Genomic DNA, 13,781 nt, shown 5'->3' with positions numbered 1-13,781 from the left:
AAAGGCATATCAAAACGCCTGAAATTATGCAGCAAAGATTACCATTGTAGAAAAGATCCGCCTGAAGTTATACCCATCTAAATGAGGTGCGTTACGCTTAAATTTCAATGAAACGAGCCCAAATGGTTCACGATTCCAGAACTTTTAGTCATGGTATATTCCCACTCAGCAAGCGATTATATTTTGCTGGTCGTTGAGCGTTTGTTCATTCATCAAAATTGTGCAGTAAAACTAGTCCAACGGGGCTCCAACTCCACATATTTAAAATGGCTCAACAATGGTCCTCTGCCTGCCAGATTTGTTTAACGAAAAAAATGTGCTCGGTTCAATAGTATGTTTCAAAATCGGCAAATGAAGGTCCCGTGTTGACCTCCAGTTGGACGGTGATTGGGCCAACAAAAGACCACCGCTGAACGTTTTTTTTCTAAGAGGAAGTGGTCACCACGTAGAGAATCGCCTGTAGAGGCGCTTTGAGCAGCACAGTAATCGCTTATAGGCTTTTTCGTTCGAGCTTGCACACAACGGTAATTTCAACGTTCAAAATCCGACGCTACAGTGGTTTTTTGCTAATTTTCACAGGTTTTTAAAAAAAAGTTTGTATGAGCTTGGAAACCTGTTCTCTGTTATTGAAGTTAATCCTATTACTTGCAGGTATGTACATTAGTTACTTATTACACATTCTTTGTACTAGTCTGTAAAGCTTTTAGGTAAAGATGTTATAAGAAAAAAAAACGATATCATTCTATCTATTTCGTATTATTTGATATACTTAAGCTTTATTACATAATCGTTCGTTAATATTCATTTCAAATACATTTGATTAAAAAAGGTGGTGGTTATTCTTCACTGTCACAGACAACAAGAAATCGTTAATATGATGAAATTATTATGCACTAATCACAATTGCTTCAATGAACCGGCTTGTAGAGATATCACTGTTTGCTTAATACGCTTGATATCACGTGCATAGGTTCGACAGCACCCACCGATGAATCGTGCCCCGAGCTCAATCCACTGAGGCACGTAGTATTCCAACGGTACGCAGTCTTCTTTTCCTTGCCAACTAAAAAAAACTTTTTATTCACATTGCCTCAATTATGTTACCATGTTTCAAAATGCTTACCCCGTTTCAACGCTGTAAACTTCCCCAGAGTTGGGATACACGATCAGAGGAATTCGATCTTTTGCTAATCGTTTCTCATTCACCGATTTGAACAGTGGCGTCACAAACTGCGGATTGACACAATTAACACCAACGGCAATCAAATTGTCGGCTCCAAGCCGTTTGGCTTTGGTCCAAATGTAGGCGGCCGTTTCGGCGAAATTTTCTCCGTGTGCTATGCGTGCACTATCTCGGCATTGGAACGAGATCCAGAATTTGACTAGGGGATACTCCTCACACATCATCTCGAGCATTGCGTCGGCTTCTACCTGAAAGAAAAACATGGTAGTGTTTTAGTTTCAATATACATTGAAAATTAAGAGGATCAACAAAAATACTAATAATAATGATAATAACAATCGAAAACCCAGAAGTTTTAAAATAATCGATTCTATTTTTATTTCTAAATGATGCAATCACTGTCATATTCCAGAATCAATCCAGCGTGTACACCAGCAAAAATTAACACTACAAGTATAATTGCATAGTATATTGCCTTATGAAATAAACGTATTTATGAAAACACTTGTAGTAGGTAATGTTAGAGACATAACCGTTCGATTGACGTAGGACTGCTGTCGACAAGGAGCAGATCACTTTAAAAATGCACACTTATTTTGGTACATTGTTCTACTAATAAATTATCCATTTCAAGTAAAATCTCATTAGATCTTCGTGAAATGTTTGGGATTTCGAAAAGAACCGAAGATTGCCATTACTCCTACTTTCAACAATTATTTCCACGAGCAAAATTCCGAGTAAATCGGTTGCCTCTCGTTTGGCGAACGGCGCACAAAGTAAATCTGCCAAATTCTTGTGTATCCTTCCCTACATCGTTAATGTTCCGCAAGCGCATCGGGTCGTGGCACCCTTAAAGTTGGACGTCGTATGTATTAGTGACGACACTTATTCTGATTAAAAATCAATTTTATAAAATCAAATAATTGTATACGAGGAAATCAAATTAACTCTTTACTTGATTCTATGTAGAGACACTGAAAATGGTTTGGAACTAAATGATTTAGCCGTATTTGCGGATTTTTACACTATCATTTATGGCCCTTAGCACTGTCGAGTTGTATATGTATTCTCTTCAGAGATGCCAGATTTCTTATATATCTAATTATATATTTTTTGCCGACTTTTCAAAATCGAGTTTTCAGCAGACTTTCATAAAATTTACAGACTTTTGAAATTGCCGCGACGCCAAGTCAGTTTTGTGGATCATACTTTATAGAGAAATTGCAGCCTGCAGACATTTTTTCAAATTTACAGACTTTTGCAACCTTGTCTGAAGATATATGAAATTTTTACCTAGCATCTTTGATTCTCTCCATTGTGTCCATACTTTGATGAACTTTCCGTTTGGTGCGAATTTCACTCAACGAAAAGTGCACAACCTATCAAATTATTCTAGGTTTGAACTAAACTGATAATTTTTACTTTTGAAAGAAGAATTGAGAACATAATCTTAATAGTTCTTTATATAACATTCAGAGCCATTTGATTGGCTGATTTAGTATAATGTTCTCCATCGTTGTCCACTTTTCGTTTTCTTTTCCTCCAATGCAAACGACCAGAAGCAGGATGCCGCAATAGCTCTTGCTTGAAACGAAACTCACACTGCGAACGTCCAACAGCAGATATGCTCACAGAAGAGAAAGTTGCTGTTTTTCTGCGTTTAGGCTTTAGGAACGGAGCCTCATATCCGTCATTGACTGAAGCACCAGTTGGATACACTGAGGTCTTTTTTACGCGGGTTTTATTCAGTTTTTTCACGCGGCTTTTTTTCAAAAACAAAATTTTTTTAAATTACACCAGATCTCAACTATTCATTTCTAAGACATTTGACATAAAAAATATGTCTTTCATTTTGCGGTTTTTTTTCTACGATTTCCGGAGTTACGTGGTCCCAAAGTCGATTTTTACAAAAAAAAAACATTTTTTCGTGATTACACTAGACCTGGACGTTTCTTGCATTTCCAAGGGGGTTTAGTTTTTTTACGCGGATTTCCAAAGCGATTTTTTTACGCGGTGCATATCCCCTGGTAAAAAGAGACCTCAGTGTAATACCTGGTGTAGTTCCACAGTCTTGGCGTAGACGGCAGCCTGCGCACCCGATGTATCTCCTGGATTATTATAGACTGAAGTTAGAAAACGTGGATTATTATAGACTGAAGTTAGAAAACGGATCTATTTATAGAAGATCCGGTTGATTTTGATGTTTCGTGTTTGGGCCTATTTTTTCACTATTTAAACAGTGTTGTCGTAATTAAAGTAGCATTAAAAAACAATCTTACATCTTTTTCCATTCGTTTCGTGAAAGAAAACAAAGAAAAAAGTTATTGAGAAAATGAATCTGGAGTAATTTCGTAACGCTTCCGTGTTGTGAAATTTTCAAAATGCACCCAGGGGTGCATAGTAAAGAAAAACGTAGTCCTACGTCAAAAAAAAAGTATAATCTATGATTAATCTTTGGTTTAAAATAATATAAATTGGCCGCACCCGTAATAAAATAAAATCTAAGTTTTAGATTAGCGTGTTTGTTGTTCTTCGAATGTTCACACGAATACTAAAAGCTTTATGTTAATGATAAGGATCGTCAATTCATATTCATATTAATAATCAACCACAAGTGGATGATTCTTGTAATGATATAAAAACAATAATTTGATGTATTCGGATTTAGCGGTCATTTGAATAAGAACAGTTGTTTTTTAGACCGATGATTTGACCACAGGTTTTGACTCGTCTCGCCTCGAACGGTTAGTTGCATAGTAACACTTCAACTGGTCATACACCTAATTGTTCACTTCCTGAAGATACCCTCTTAGAAAACTACAAGGATTAGCCCCATGGGGTTGTTCGAGCCATTGATGTGAAACAAGGCAACCAAAATTTCTAATGATCGACATTTTCAATTAATCGTCACACTTTTGAATCCGCAAGTGCTTAGTCACACTTTTGAATCCGCGAGTCTGCTTAGATTGATCTTTATTAGGAACTAACACGCGAACCCAGAATATAGACTCTATTTGGCGTGATTTGTATTTGTTTTGTAACCGACGAAATTACACCAATAGCCAAAATGTATGTAATTATATGTTTGTACATACTTGCGATACGGATATCGATATTTAAGCTTCTCTTCGCCAAGCTTGTGTTCAAGTTTTGTATGCAAGCAGTTATTTTTATAGCGTTTCTCTACCATTACTACCATTCTACGATTTTGGTTGTAGCGATAAACTATTTCTCATTATCAATCGAGTTCATCCTATATAAATTAGAAATTAATCATGCACTCAATATTTACTCTGGGGTAGTTGTCAATTTCTCAGGCGAAACGACATATCATGGGATTTCATCCGAGCTTGCATGACACAAAATCAGAGCACACCAATTAAAGCTTCAAATCGCCTTGCTGTGTAGCAACAACCTACCTCTGGCATGCTACACGTAGGACTGAAACGTTAGCTATAATTTTGTTTATATTTATAGCTTCGCGTGCTTCCAACAGCTTCGCTTTTGCATCGATTGACCAATCAGAGCGAAGCTTTCCCTTTGATATATCGCTTACTCTTTCAAAACCGTCGACTATGGCAGGGAAATCCGGTATGCCGGAGATTTTTTGCAGACAATAAAGGACACTGCTAGCTATTAATCAACATTTCAATGATATACAATTAAAAATACATGGCTATGAACATTCAAATCAATACGTAGATATTTTTTCAATCAAATGGTGACATAATATTAATAATTGATACAAAATTGACTGAGCTGTAATTGTTCAAAACCTGACGTCATTTCTACGAGTATTTTTCTTGAGTTTCTAATTTGCACCCCTATATAGAAAACAAAAATGTGTTCCACATTAAAAAAAAAGCGCTCAACGGTGGCCCTTCGTTGGTCCAATGAACGTCCAATCAATCGTTCAACGTTCAACAAACCCGGCAGACAGAGGTCCATTGTTGATGCATTTTTAATATGAGGAGTTGGAGCCCCGTTGAACTAGTTTTAATGGAAAACTGTCGAAGTTTTTTCTACTTATGTTTTTTAACTAACACAACATACCTGTACAATACTTCTACTTCACATAGAATAACATCACATTTTCTTTCTATATGAAGGCAGCTCCTAATTTTCACACTAATTTTGCATAAGAAAAAACAACAGCGTTCCAGCAAACCGAACGATTATTTCGTGCAGTATGTCGTTCAACAAACCAGAGGTGGAAATAAGCAGATTTTGCGCATGAAAATGTGAATCAAGATTTCTGATTGTGAATCAAAAAACCGATTCTTATTTATACTCATTCGATTCGTCATATGAATCGTCTACTTCATAGAAGTCATATGGAAATTTATAATCTTTATTAAAAATGTACATGAAGTCTAAATCCATTAGATTTGTTATGTGGATCTCATGCAGATAGCAGATAGAAACATAACCTTATTGGAAGCGCACATAAAATCTTTATCACGGAAGAAAAAGAGGTGCTGTTTTCCGATGCTCCGTTGCTGAATAAATTAGCAAATTTTATTGAGAAAAAAAATTAACTTAGCTACCTTATGGGGATTGTTTTTTTTTACATAGGAGTGATTGAGAATCATACTACTTATGGATTCCGAAGGCAACAACCGATTGCAACTTGGATCGGTTCAGATTCGGTTGTTGCATCTGATTCGAAATCCATTTGTAAATCATACTGAATTCCGAACCAAATTCCAGACTAGTTAACAGGAAGGCAGTTATCGTCTCAGTATTCTAAAGTTAATGATTAGGCAATGTTTCACTCGCTATAAAAACTATCTCACAGATCTTAACAGATTGATAATTGCAATGCAAAGAAGCTAAAATTTAATAGCACCTACCTTACAGGGGATCGTTTCGATTCCGATCACGTCCACTCCTGCCTCCAAGCAGGCATCTATCCGATTTCTGTGCCACTTCTGAATGGTATCGGGGGAAACATAGTCCGCATATTCCCCGGTGTATTCCGATCCATCGTGTAAATGTGCTCCATATGGTCCAACCGACGCCACAACGAGCGGAACCCGTCGAACGTCGTCGTTTTCTGCCAGATATTTGGTCCTTGCCATTTGAGCCAGCTTAACTGTCGATTTTATTAACTGTAGACTGGCCTCTTCACTCAGATCCAAATACTCCATGTAGCCCTCGATACTGGCTTGATACGTGTTGGTCATAATACATTCGGCTCCCGCCTCCAGGAAGTCCAGGTGGGTTTTGAACACAGCATTTGGATTGGTGGCGTTGAATCGAGCACTCCACAATGGATCTCCGTCAATGTGTGTTCCGACGTGAACGGAAAGCTGGGTGGCAAACCCACCGTCTAGCACTGTTACTTTTTCCATCTCGCTATGAGCAACGTTCTGTTACGAATAAAAACACAATTCTGTCTACCGTCCGGATTGGAACTGAAAGTACAAGGAAGATTGTTTGCAATTTAAGAAGAAAATATATAATCGTTATCTGTTGAAACGGGAGTAAGGGCGATTTCGATTAGACTTTAAGTCGGCACTCAAGCGGTACAAAGAGATGCCATCCTTGCTCGAGTGGCCTGGAGGGGGGTGTCGGTTAAAAAGTAATACTGCTTGCTGTTAGATGTGGTGCTCCATAGCGGAAGCGGGGATTCTGTGCGCACATATTTTTCACTAATGGTGGTCGTCACATGTGCGCTTGATTTAGATCGGTTAGTTTAAAAGGTTATCAGTGAGCACCCAGTGAACGAAAAAGTACACCAGCGAAGGTGCATCTAACAAAAAACACCTATTCAAACTATCGTCAGCTGTATTATATAAACAACAAACAAGCCACAATGTATGAATCGTAAACTTTGTTGTTTGCAGGTATTTGATGGTTATCTTTTTTTATTAGATGTCTAATAGAATATCATGTTGTTTATATAATGTGTCTTGGTAAGTTGAACTTAATTTTCCTCAATATGTATATTTATCACTGCAAAGGAGATATTCAAGCAAGTGTAGCAGTCGTCAGACTTTGCACACGTCTTCTACCGTTTATATTTCACACATGGAGACTTAAAACTGTCTTTTAAAAAGGTACTTTTTTTTTACTATAAGCACTTTTTTTCACAAATTATATTTTTGAGCAGTTAGTGAAACGAACTGAATCGCTTGAAAAGAAAATGAAATTTTATTTTAAATTAATGAAATTTTAGCATAAAACTCTATTACTTAGAAAAACAATATTCAAAAGCTTTCTGGCTGATGAACAGACCCTTCATTTGTGAATCAAAATCGACTCAGTTACCTCTGAGATCTCGACAGACAGACACACATACATACATACAATTTTTCTTAAGTCTAATGTGTCATATTAGAAAAAACCGTTTTAGAAAATATTAATACCGTGATATACTTCCTAAATTCAGGCAGGAACCAAACGATGTACGTAGTGTTACTAAACTCGAGTGTTTTCAATGAAACAAGCAGTCTACGAGCATAATCTCGGTTTCCGTTCCGTGGCATGCTTTCAAAAGCAAACTAATCAACGATTCAAAGATCACTGCTATTAAAGTGGTTGCTAGCCCAGATAAGCTACAAAGACTTACTAGAATGAACTGGACAGTCGGCAGGCAGCTGATTGAACAGTATTTTCCTAAAGAGTAAAAACGGACAAAATGGGTCACCGTAATATTTAAGAAAAGAGAAAGAGGTTTTTTTCTCTTAAACTTGATTCATTTTATGTTTAAGCAAAAAAATATGTATTGATAAATTAATGTGAAATATCGTCCAAGTAATAAGACACTGTAATATAAATGCCACTACACATTTTAACCCATTTTCCTTGCATGGATTTTGTGTTGTTGTAATACTGGTATAGATAGCCACAGCAATAACCTTGCAAATAAATTTGTCTGATGCCCTGATGCAGTGGAATGGCCTCTTGTGACTCGTTACGGAACTGATAACGCACAAATCGGTTTTCCAGACTAAACCAACCCATAGGTCATATGTCATCTATGCGAACACTTGCCAGTAAAAACAGAGTTTCATGAATTTTTTTTTGTTTCACAGTTAATTTTTCTCGTTTCTACACGGAACCAGCGGCGATTGTAACACAACTAAAGTATTAGTTGTTTTTCAGAATTCTAGATTCTACAACTAATTGATTATTGTTTTTATCAAACTGCAATGTTTGTTTACAAATCTACAGAACTGCTAGTCAAAACACAAACTGGTTTAATTTTTGATGCTGTAGCTCGGCAAAACGTCATGTCACGATAGATTTATTTTGCCTGAAAAGACATATTTAATCTAAATTGTACGGAGTATTGCTCAAAAATTGTAAATAGTGAAACAATTTTTACCCAATTTAATTAAGAGTATGATTAGTTATGATTTTTGGTTTCTATATTACCTTATTCCTATTATCGCCTCGTTTAATATCATGCATACCATTTTTAATTTGAAATACAGTATGTGAAAAATATCAACATTTTCATATTGGAAAGTTGACGTGTTCCATTTAATAATCATCCGAAATAATTATAAAATGATCGGCTTTTAGGCTAGATGGTAGTCCGATTTGAGTTCTGGCTAGTCGATTTGGAAATACCCATTTTAGACCCTGCACAAAAGAAAAGAATTGGCGAAAATTTGCACCAGATTGCATCAATTTGTACGTCTTGGCAATAAACGACTGACCGTTTTGCCTATTGTCAAATTGGTTTTCCATGCCCGGTACGGAAAGTTCCATAAGTATCGGTTAGAAGAGTACAAAATGGAACTAATATTGTTGCACCACACCAGTGTCAAAAATATTATCGAGAAGTTCGGTAAGACCCTTTCCATGAAGGATTTGCCCCGATCCGGTAGGAAAACGGGTCCCAGCCAGCCCGGCCGGGACTTAAAAGTGGTTGAGTACATCAGGAAAAACCCATCGGCGTCGACGCGAGATTTGGCCAAGCAGTTCAACACCAGCATCGGGATGATTCAACGGATCAAAGTTCGGAACTCCCTGAAAACGTACAAGAAACAGAAGGTGCCGAAAAGTCCCTGGTACAGCAAGTTCAGGCCAGAACAAGAGCGCGAAAACTGTATAACCGGATTCTACAGAATAAAGACAGATGCATCCTGATCGACGACGAAACCTACGCCAAGGAAGACTCTCGAGCGCTGCCCGGACCACAATATTATACGAAATCGGTGTACCAGAACCTAGACGACGCTGACACCACGGTGGCGATGGAAAAGCTTGGGCAGAAGGCGTTGGTCTGGCAAGCAATTTGTACCTGTGGTTTGCGGTAGTCGATTTTCTTCACGAAGGGCACAATTAACGCCAAGGTGTACGAGGAAGAATGTTTGAAGAAGAGAATGCTGCCACTGTACAGAAAGCATAAGGCTCCTCCTCTCTTCTGGCCGGATTTGGTCTCAGCCCACTACGCCAACTCCGTTCTACAGTGGTTGTCAAAAAATTATGTACAATTCGTGGAAAAGGACATTAACCCACCGAACTGCCCGGATCTACGGTCAATTGAAAGGTATTGGGCAATTGTCAAGCGGCACTTTCGGAAGGAAGGTACATTGTCCCAAAACATGCAGGAGTTAAAAAAAAACTGGACAGCTGCCACCAGGAAAGTCACAAAAGTAACTGTGCAGAATTTAATGAAGAATTTCAAGTCCAAAGTGAGAGCGTTTCACAGAAACTAGGATTTTCTTCAATATAATCAGTGAAATGCATAAAAATGTAATTTTTCTACAATATATAGAAAACTGATGCCAAAATATGTTTTTTTTTTCGCTTATTTATTCAATACTCAATGTTGCGATACACTCCTTAAATATTACGAAATAACCAGCATAGTTCTTCATGATAAAATAAAGGGTGATTTTTTAAGAGCTTGAGAACTTTTTTAAACAATAAAACGCATAAAATTTGCAAAATCTCATCGGTTCTTTATTTTAAACGTTAGATTGGTTCATGACATTTACTTTTTGAAGATAATTTCATTTAAATGTTGACCGCGGCTGCGTCTTAGGTGGTCCATTCGGAAAGTCCAATTTTGGGCAACTTTTTCGAGCATTTCGGCCGGAATTTCTTCGGAAATGTTGTCTTCCAAAGCTGGAATAGTTACTGGCTTATTTCTGTAGACTTTAGACTTGACGTAGCCCCACAAAAAATAGTCTAAAGGCGTCAAATCGCATGATCTTGGTGGCCAACTTACCGGTCCATTTCTTGAGATGAATTGTTCTCCGAAGTTTTCCCTCAAAATGGCCATAGAATCGCGAGCTGTGTGGCATGTAGCGCCATCTTGTTGAAACCACATGTCTACCAAGTTCAGTTCTTCCATTTTTGGCAACAAAAAGTTTGTTAGCATCGAACGATAGCGATCGCCATTCACTGTAACGTTGCATCCAACAGCATCTTTGAAAAAATACGGTCCAATGATTCCACCAGCGTACAAACCACACCAAACAGTGCATTTTTCGGGATGCATGGGCAGTTCTTGAACGGCTTCTGGTTGCTCTTCACTCCAAATGCGGCAATTTTGCTTATTTACGTAGCCATTCAACCAGAAATGAGCCTCATCGCTGAACAAAATTTGTCGATAAAAAAGCGGATTTTCCGAATGGACCACCTAAGACGCAGCCGCGGTCAACATTTAAATGAAATTATCTTCAAAAAGTAAATGTCATGTACCAATCTAACGTTTAAAATAAAGAACCGATGAGATTTTGCAAATTTTATGCGTTTTATTGTTTAAAAAAGTTCTCAAGCTCTTAAAAAATCACCCTTTAATTATGGTTCTAAAAAAACCTTTTATGAAGGCGTTCGTGATGAAGAGTGACGAGTTGAGTTCGAATCTAATCAGCAGAAAATTCTACTACAAACTACAAATGATTGAAAAATGGGCCGTATACAGTATAGTGAAGGAAAATTCTAAATAACAACATACAGATTTTGGATATCGATGATTTCATGTTGGATTTGAATATTACAGTGAAAGAAACTATCGAAGGGCAGTACCGGATTAATTTCTGGCATTCAGAAGGGCCAAATTATGTAATCCTCTAAGATATAAAACACTGTTTGAATACAAACAATATTAAACACTATTGCGAATTTTTCACTGTTAAAATTGCACAAAACTAATAAAATTATCCCAGATTTGCACTACATTGATGGTTTTATTTACCGATTTGCAAATAAGCAATCTTTAAAGTTCCTTAGATTAAATTTGGAGCCATCAGAGGTTCTTCCTGATGTTGGTGGGAGAGAACCTCACCTCGACATCTAGTTCCATCTGAAGCACTAGAAGAAATGAACGATTTTCAACTAAGGAACAAGACTCTTTGCAAGCGTATGAGTAATGTCAACAATGTGTGCGTGAAAACAAATTCCGGCGCGTCTTTTCCTGATTTTAATCAATAAATCTTCCATATGGTTGAAAAAATAAACCAATCAGTTCATTCTGCTTAAAATTGCAATTCAAGAAAAGCGAAAATCTTACCCTAAAACTTTTCCGTTTTCCTTAAAACTGCTCATGAAAAATTATTTCTGTTTCAGCTTACTCCCTCTAACACATTTGATTAGCAACAAACAGATTCCTATATGGATTTCCTCTTGCAGAAATTATTGCGATATTAAGATTTATGTACCTTCTATAAGTAAACCCGGAAAATAAAAACCTTTAATTTAACAAGCGAAAGGCAATGGATGTTGTAGAACTATTTTTTTTTCCAGAAAACTTTTTAACAAAAAATATTTAGTTTTGATTATTTTGTGTAGCGCAATCCAATACAAATGTATTGAAGCAGTGTTGCTAACTTTTGTATTAGGGAATTAAAATCTTCATTCATAAAATGTATGTAATTTTATACTCGTCCAATAGATAATCGGAACTGATATGTGCTTGACTAGAGTGCCTATAACCAGAGTGACGACATCTCATCCGTAATTTTGGCAACAATTCAAAACATTCCATTAGCTTTACATTGAATTGACAGGTCGTTTGCTCGTTTGGAACTGGGAGCTGTAATTCCAAACGAACAGCTGTCGCCACTCTGATTAAAGTCACTCTATGCTTGACTACCTGAAAACCGTCATCCGAGTGGGAAAAAGGCAAGCAAACGTGATGACTTTTCCTCATTTTCTCCAAAAGTTTTAGAAAACGTTGTTTTTCAATTATTTATGGTTATCTCACACTGTTGAAAATTTCATATTTCCGATAGCTTGTAGAAATTTCCGGTAGCTTGTAGAAAAAATTATGTTGTTGGGTTGAGTACATCAAGGGTTATTCGCGATGAAGTTCTGCTCATTCTTGTACAGGGTAAATTTTGAAAAACCCCATAGTAAAGAAAGTCGTATTCACGACAAAAATCTGATTTAAAACCACACAGCAAAAAATTATGAAATTTACAGGTGACGCAAAATCTACATATGACACGAATCATAGCACGTAATCCGTCAAACAACTGAATTTAACAACAATGATATAAATATACTCCCGTATTTTAAGCAAACGTGTAAATTTACATGTTTCAGCGCTTAAAAGTATGTCGGAATGAACTAAATACAAGTTATATTTACTGTAAAATTGAGTTATTCTTGACGCTCATACATATCGGTATCAGAAGACGTACATTTACACGATTTTTTTCTGGGTGTGTATGATCGATGTAAAACTGAATTGCAGTGCAATGATTTTTCAATGAACAAGACTATATATATTAAAAAAAAAACACTTAGCTTCGCTTCCAAAGTATATTGAAAAATGAAGTAACTTTCCATGTTTGGCTGCTCCAAATATGTGCATGAAAATTGATATAAATTCACAAAATATTTTTTCTATGGCTCTATGCATTGAACCACCAATCCAGGACCAAAATTCACAATAAAGGGGAATTTTGGATAGTTCCGTGTTTGCTAAGAGTTAGTCATCACAATAGATAAATAAAAAAGAAAGGCTTCCTCTTTTGTCTGGTGTCGACATTGATACTCGATCCAAATCCACTTTGAAAAGTGTGTTGAAAGATGGTTTATTGGCCGTTATCAGAGACGATGAACAATAGCTTTCGATAGTGTTCATCGCACGTGATCTTGAAGAAGTACGATCATCTTTCAAGTTCACGTTCGATAAATCGTCATTTTATTTCCATCTAGCGTTGTATGTGCGCATATCTCTGAGCGCAAGGTTAACGAACCATCTCAATAATACAATGTAGTAAGTTTTATTTTAATGTTTGTGTCTACTATCGGGAAATTAATGAAATGAAATGTAACAATGTAATATGAAGCTTTTACTGAGATATCAAATATTGTAGCCCGTAGACTAACAATGTTGATAGCAAGGCTAATGATTTTGCACTGCGTTATCATAATATTGCTGTAAAATATGTAACGTAATCATTACTCCCCGCCAGTGGCTACATAATACTTACATCACAACAGCACCAACGCAAATAACAACTATATTAATTCTGAATGTAGACAAACAAGTACACAAAACTATCGACAGCAGTTTCCATTTCTTATCACTTCACTAAGCTCAATCACTTTGACGGTCGAAAAGGAAATAAACAAAACCCATCTCTGGTCGTACACGGGGGGCTACTATGACTGTTAAGCGTAC

General features: G+C 36.8%; 1 protein-coding gene across 2 annotated transcripts; it reads right to left on the bottom strand.

Moving 5' to 3' along the window:
• Positions 1–740: 740 nt before the first annotated feature.
• Positions 741–13,781, bottom strand: LOC131428219 (homocysteine S-methyltransferase-like). 2 transcript variants are annotated; one of them, XM_058591970.1, is made up of 4 exons: positions 13,591–13,781; positions 6,037–6,600; positions 1,124–1,431; positions 741–1,063 (listed from the first exon to the last, which is right to left on the bottom strand). In XM_058591970.1, exons 2-4 carry the CDS (start codon positions 6,535–6,537, stop codon positions 898–900), a joined length of 975 nt encoding a protein of 324 aa, XP_058447953.1. In that variant the 5' UTR covers positions 6,538–6,600; positions 13,591–13,781; the 3' UTR covers positions 741–897. The 2 variants fall into 2 exon arrangements, with proteins under 2 accessions (XP_058447953.1, XP_058447955.1); XM_058591972.1 differs by lacking the exon at positions 13,591–13,781 and adding an exon at positions 7,555–7,703.

Source organism: Malaya genurostris, chromosome 2 (genome assembly GCF_030247185.1).
Source record: "Malaya genurostris strain Urasoe2022 chromosome 2, Malgen_1.1, whole genome shotgun sequence".
NCBI classification, from domain to species: Eukaryota; Metazoa; Arthropoda; class Insecta; order Diptera; family Culicidae; genus Malaya; species Malaya genurostris.
This window is presented reverse-complemented; position numbering and strand designations above follow the sequence as displayed.

Coding starts and splice junctions, on each gene's coding strand:
- LOC131428219 (XM_058591970.1), bottom strand. CDS start 6,537: ATGGAAAAAGTAACAGTGCTAGACGGTGGGTTTGCCACCCAGCTTTCC. Junction 1,432..6,036: donor TCGAAACGATCCCCTGTAAG/GTAGGTGCTATT, acceptor TTTTTCTTTCAG/GTAGAAGCCGACGCAATGCT. Junction 1,064..1,123: donor GTTTACAGCGTTGAAACGGG/GTAAGCATTTTG, acceptor AGTTTTTTTTAG/TTGGCAAGGAAAAGAAGACT.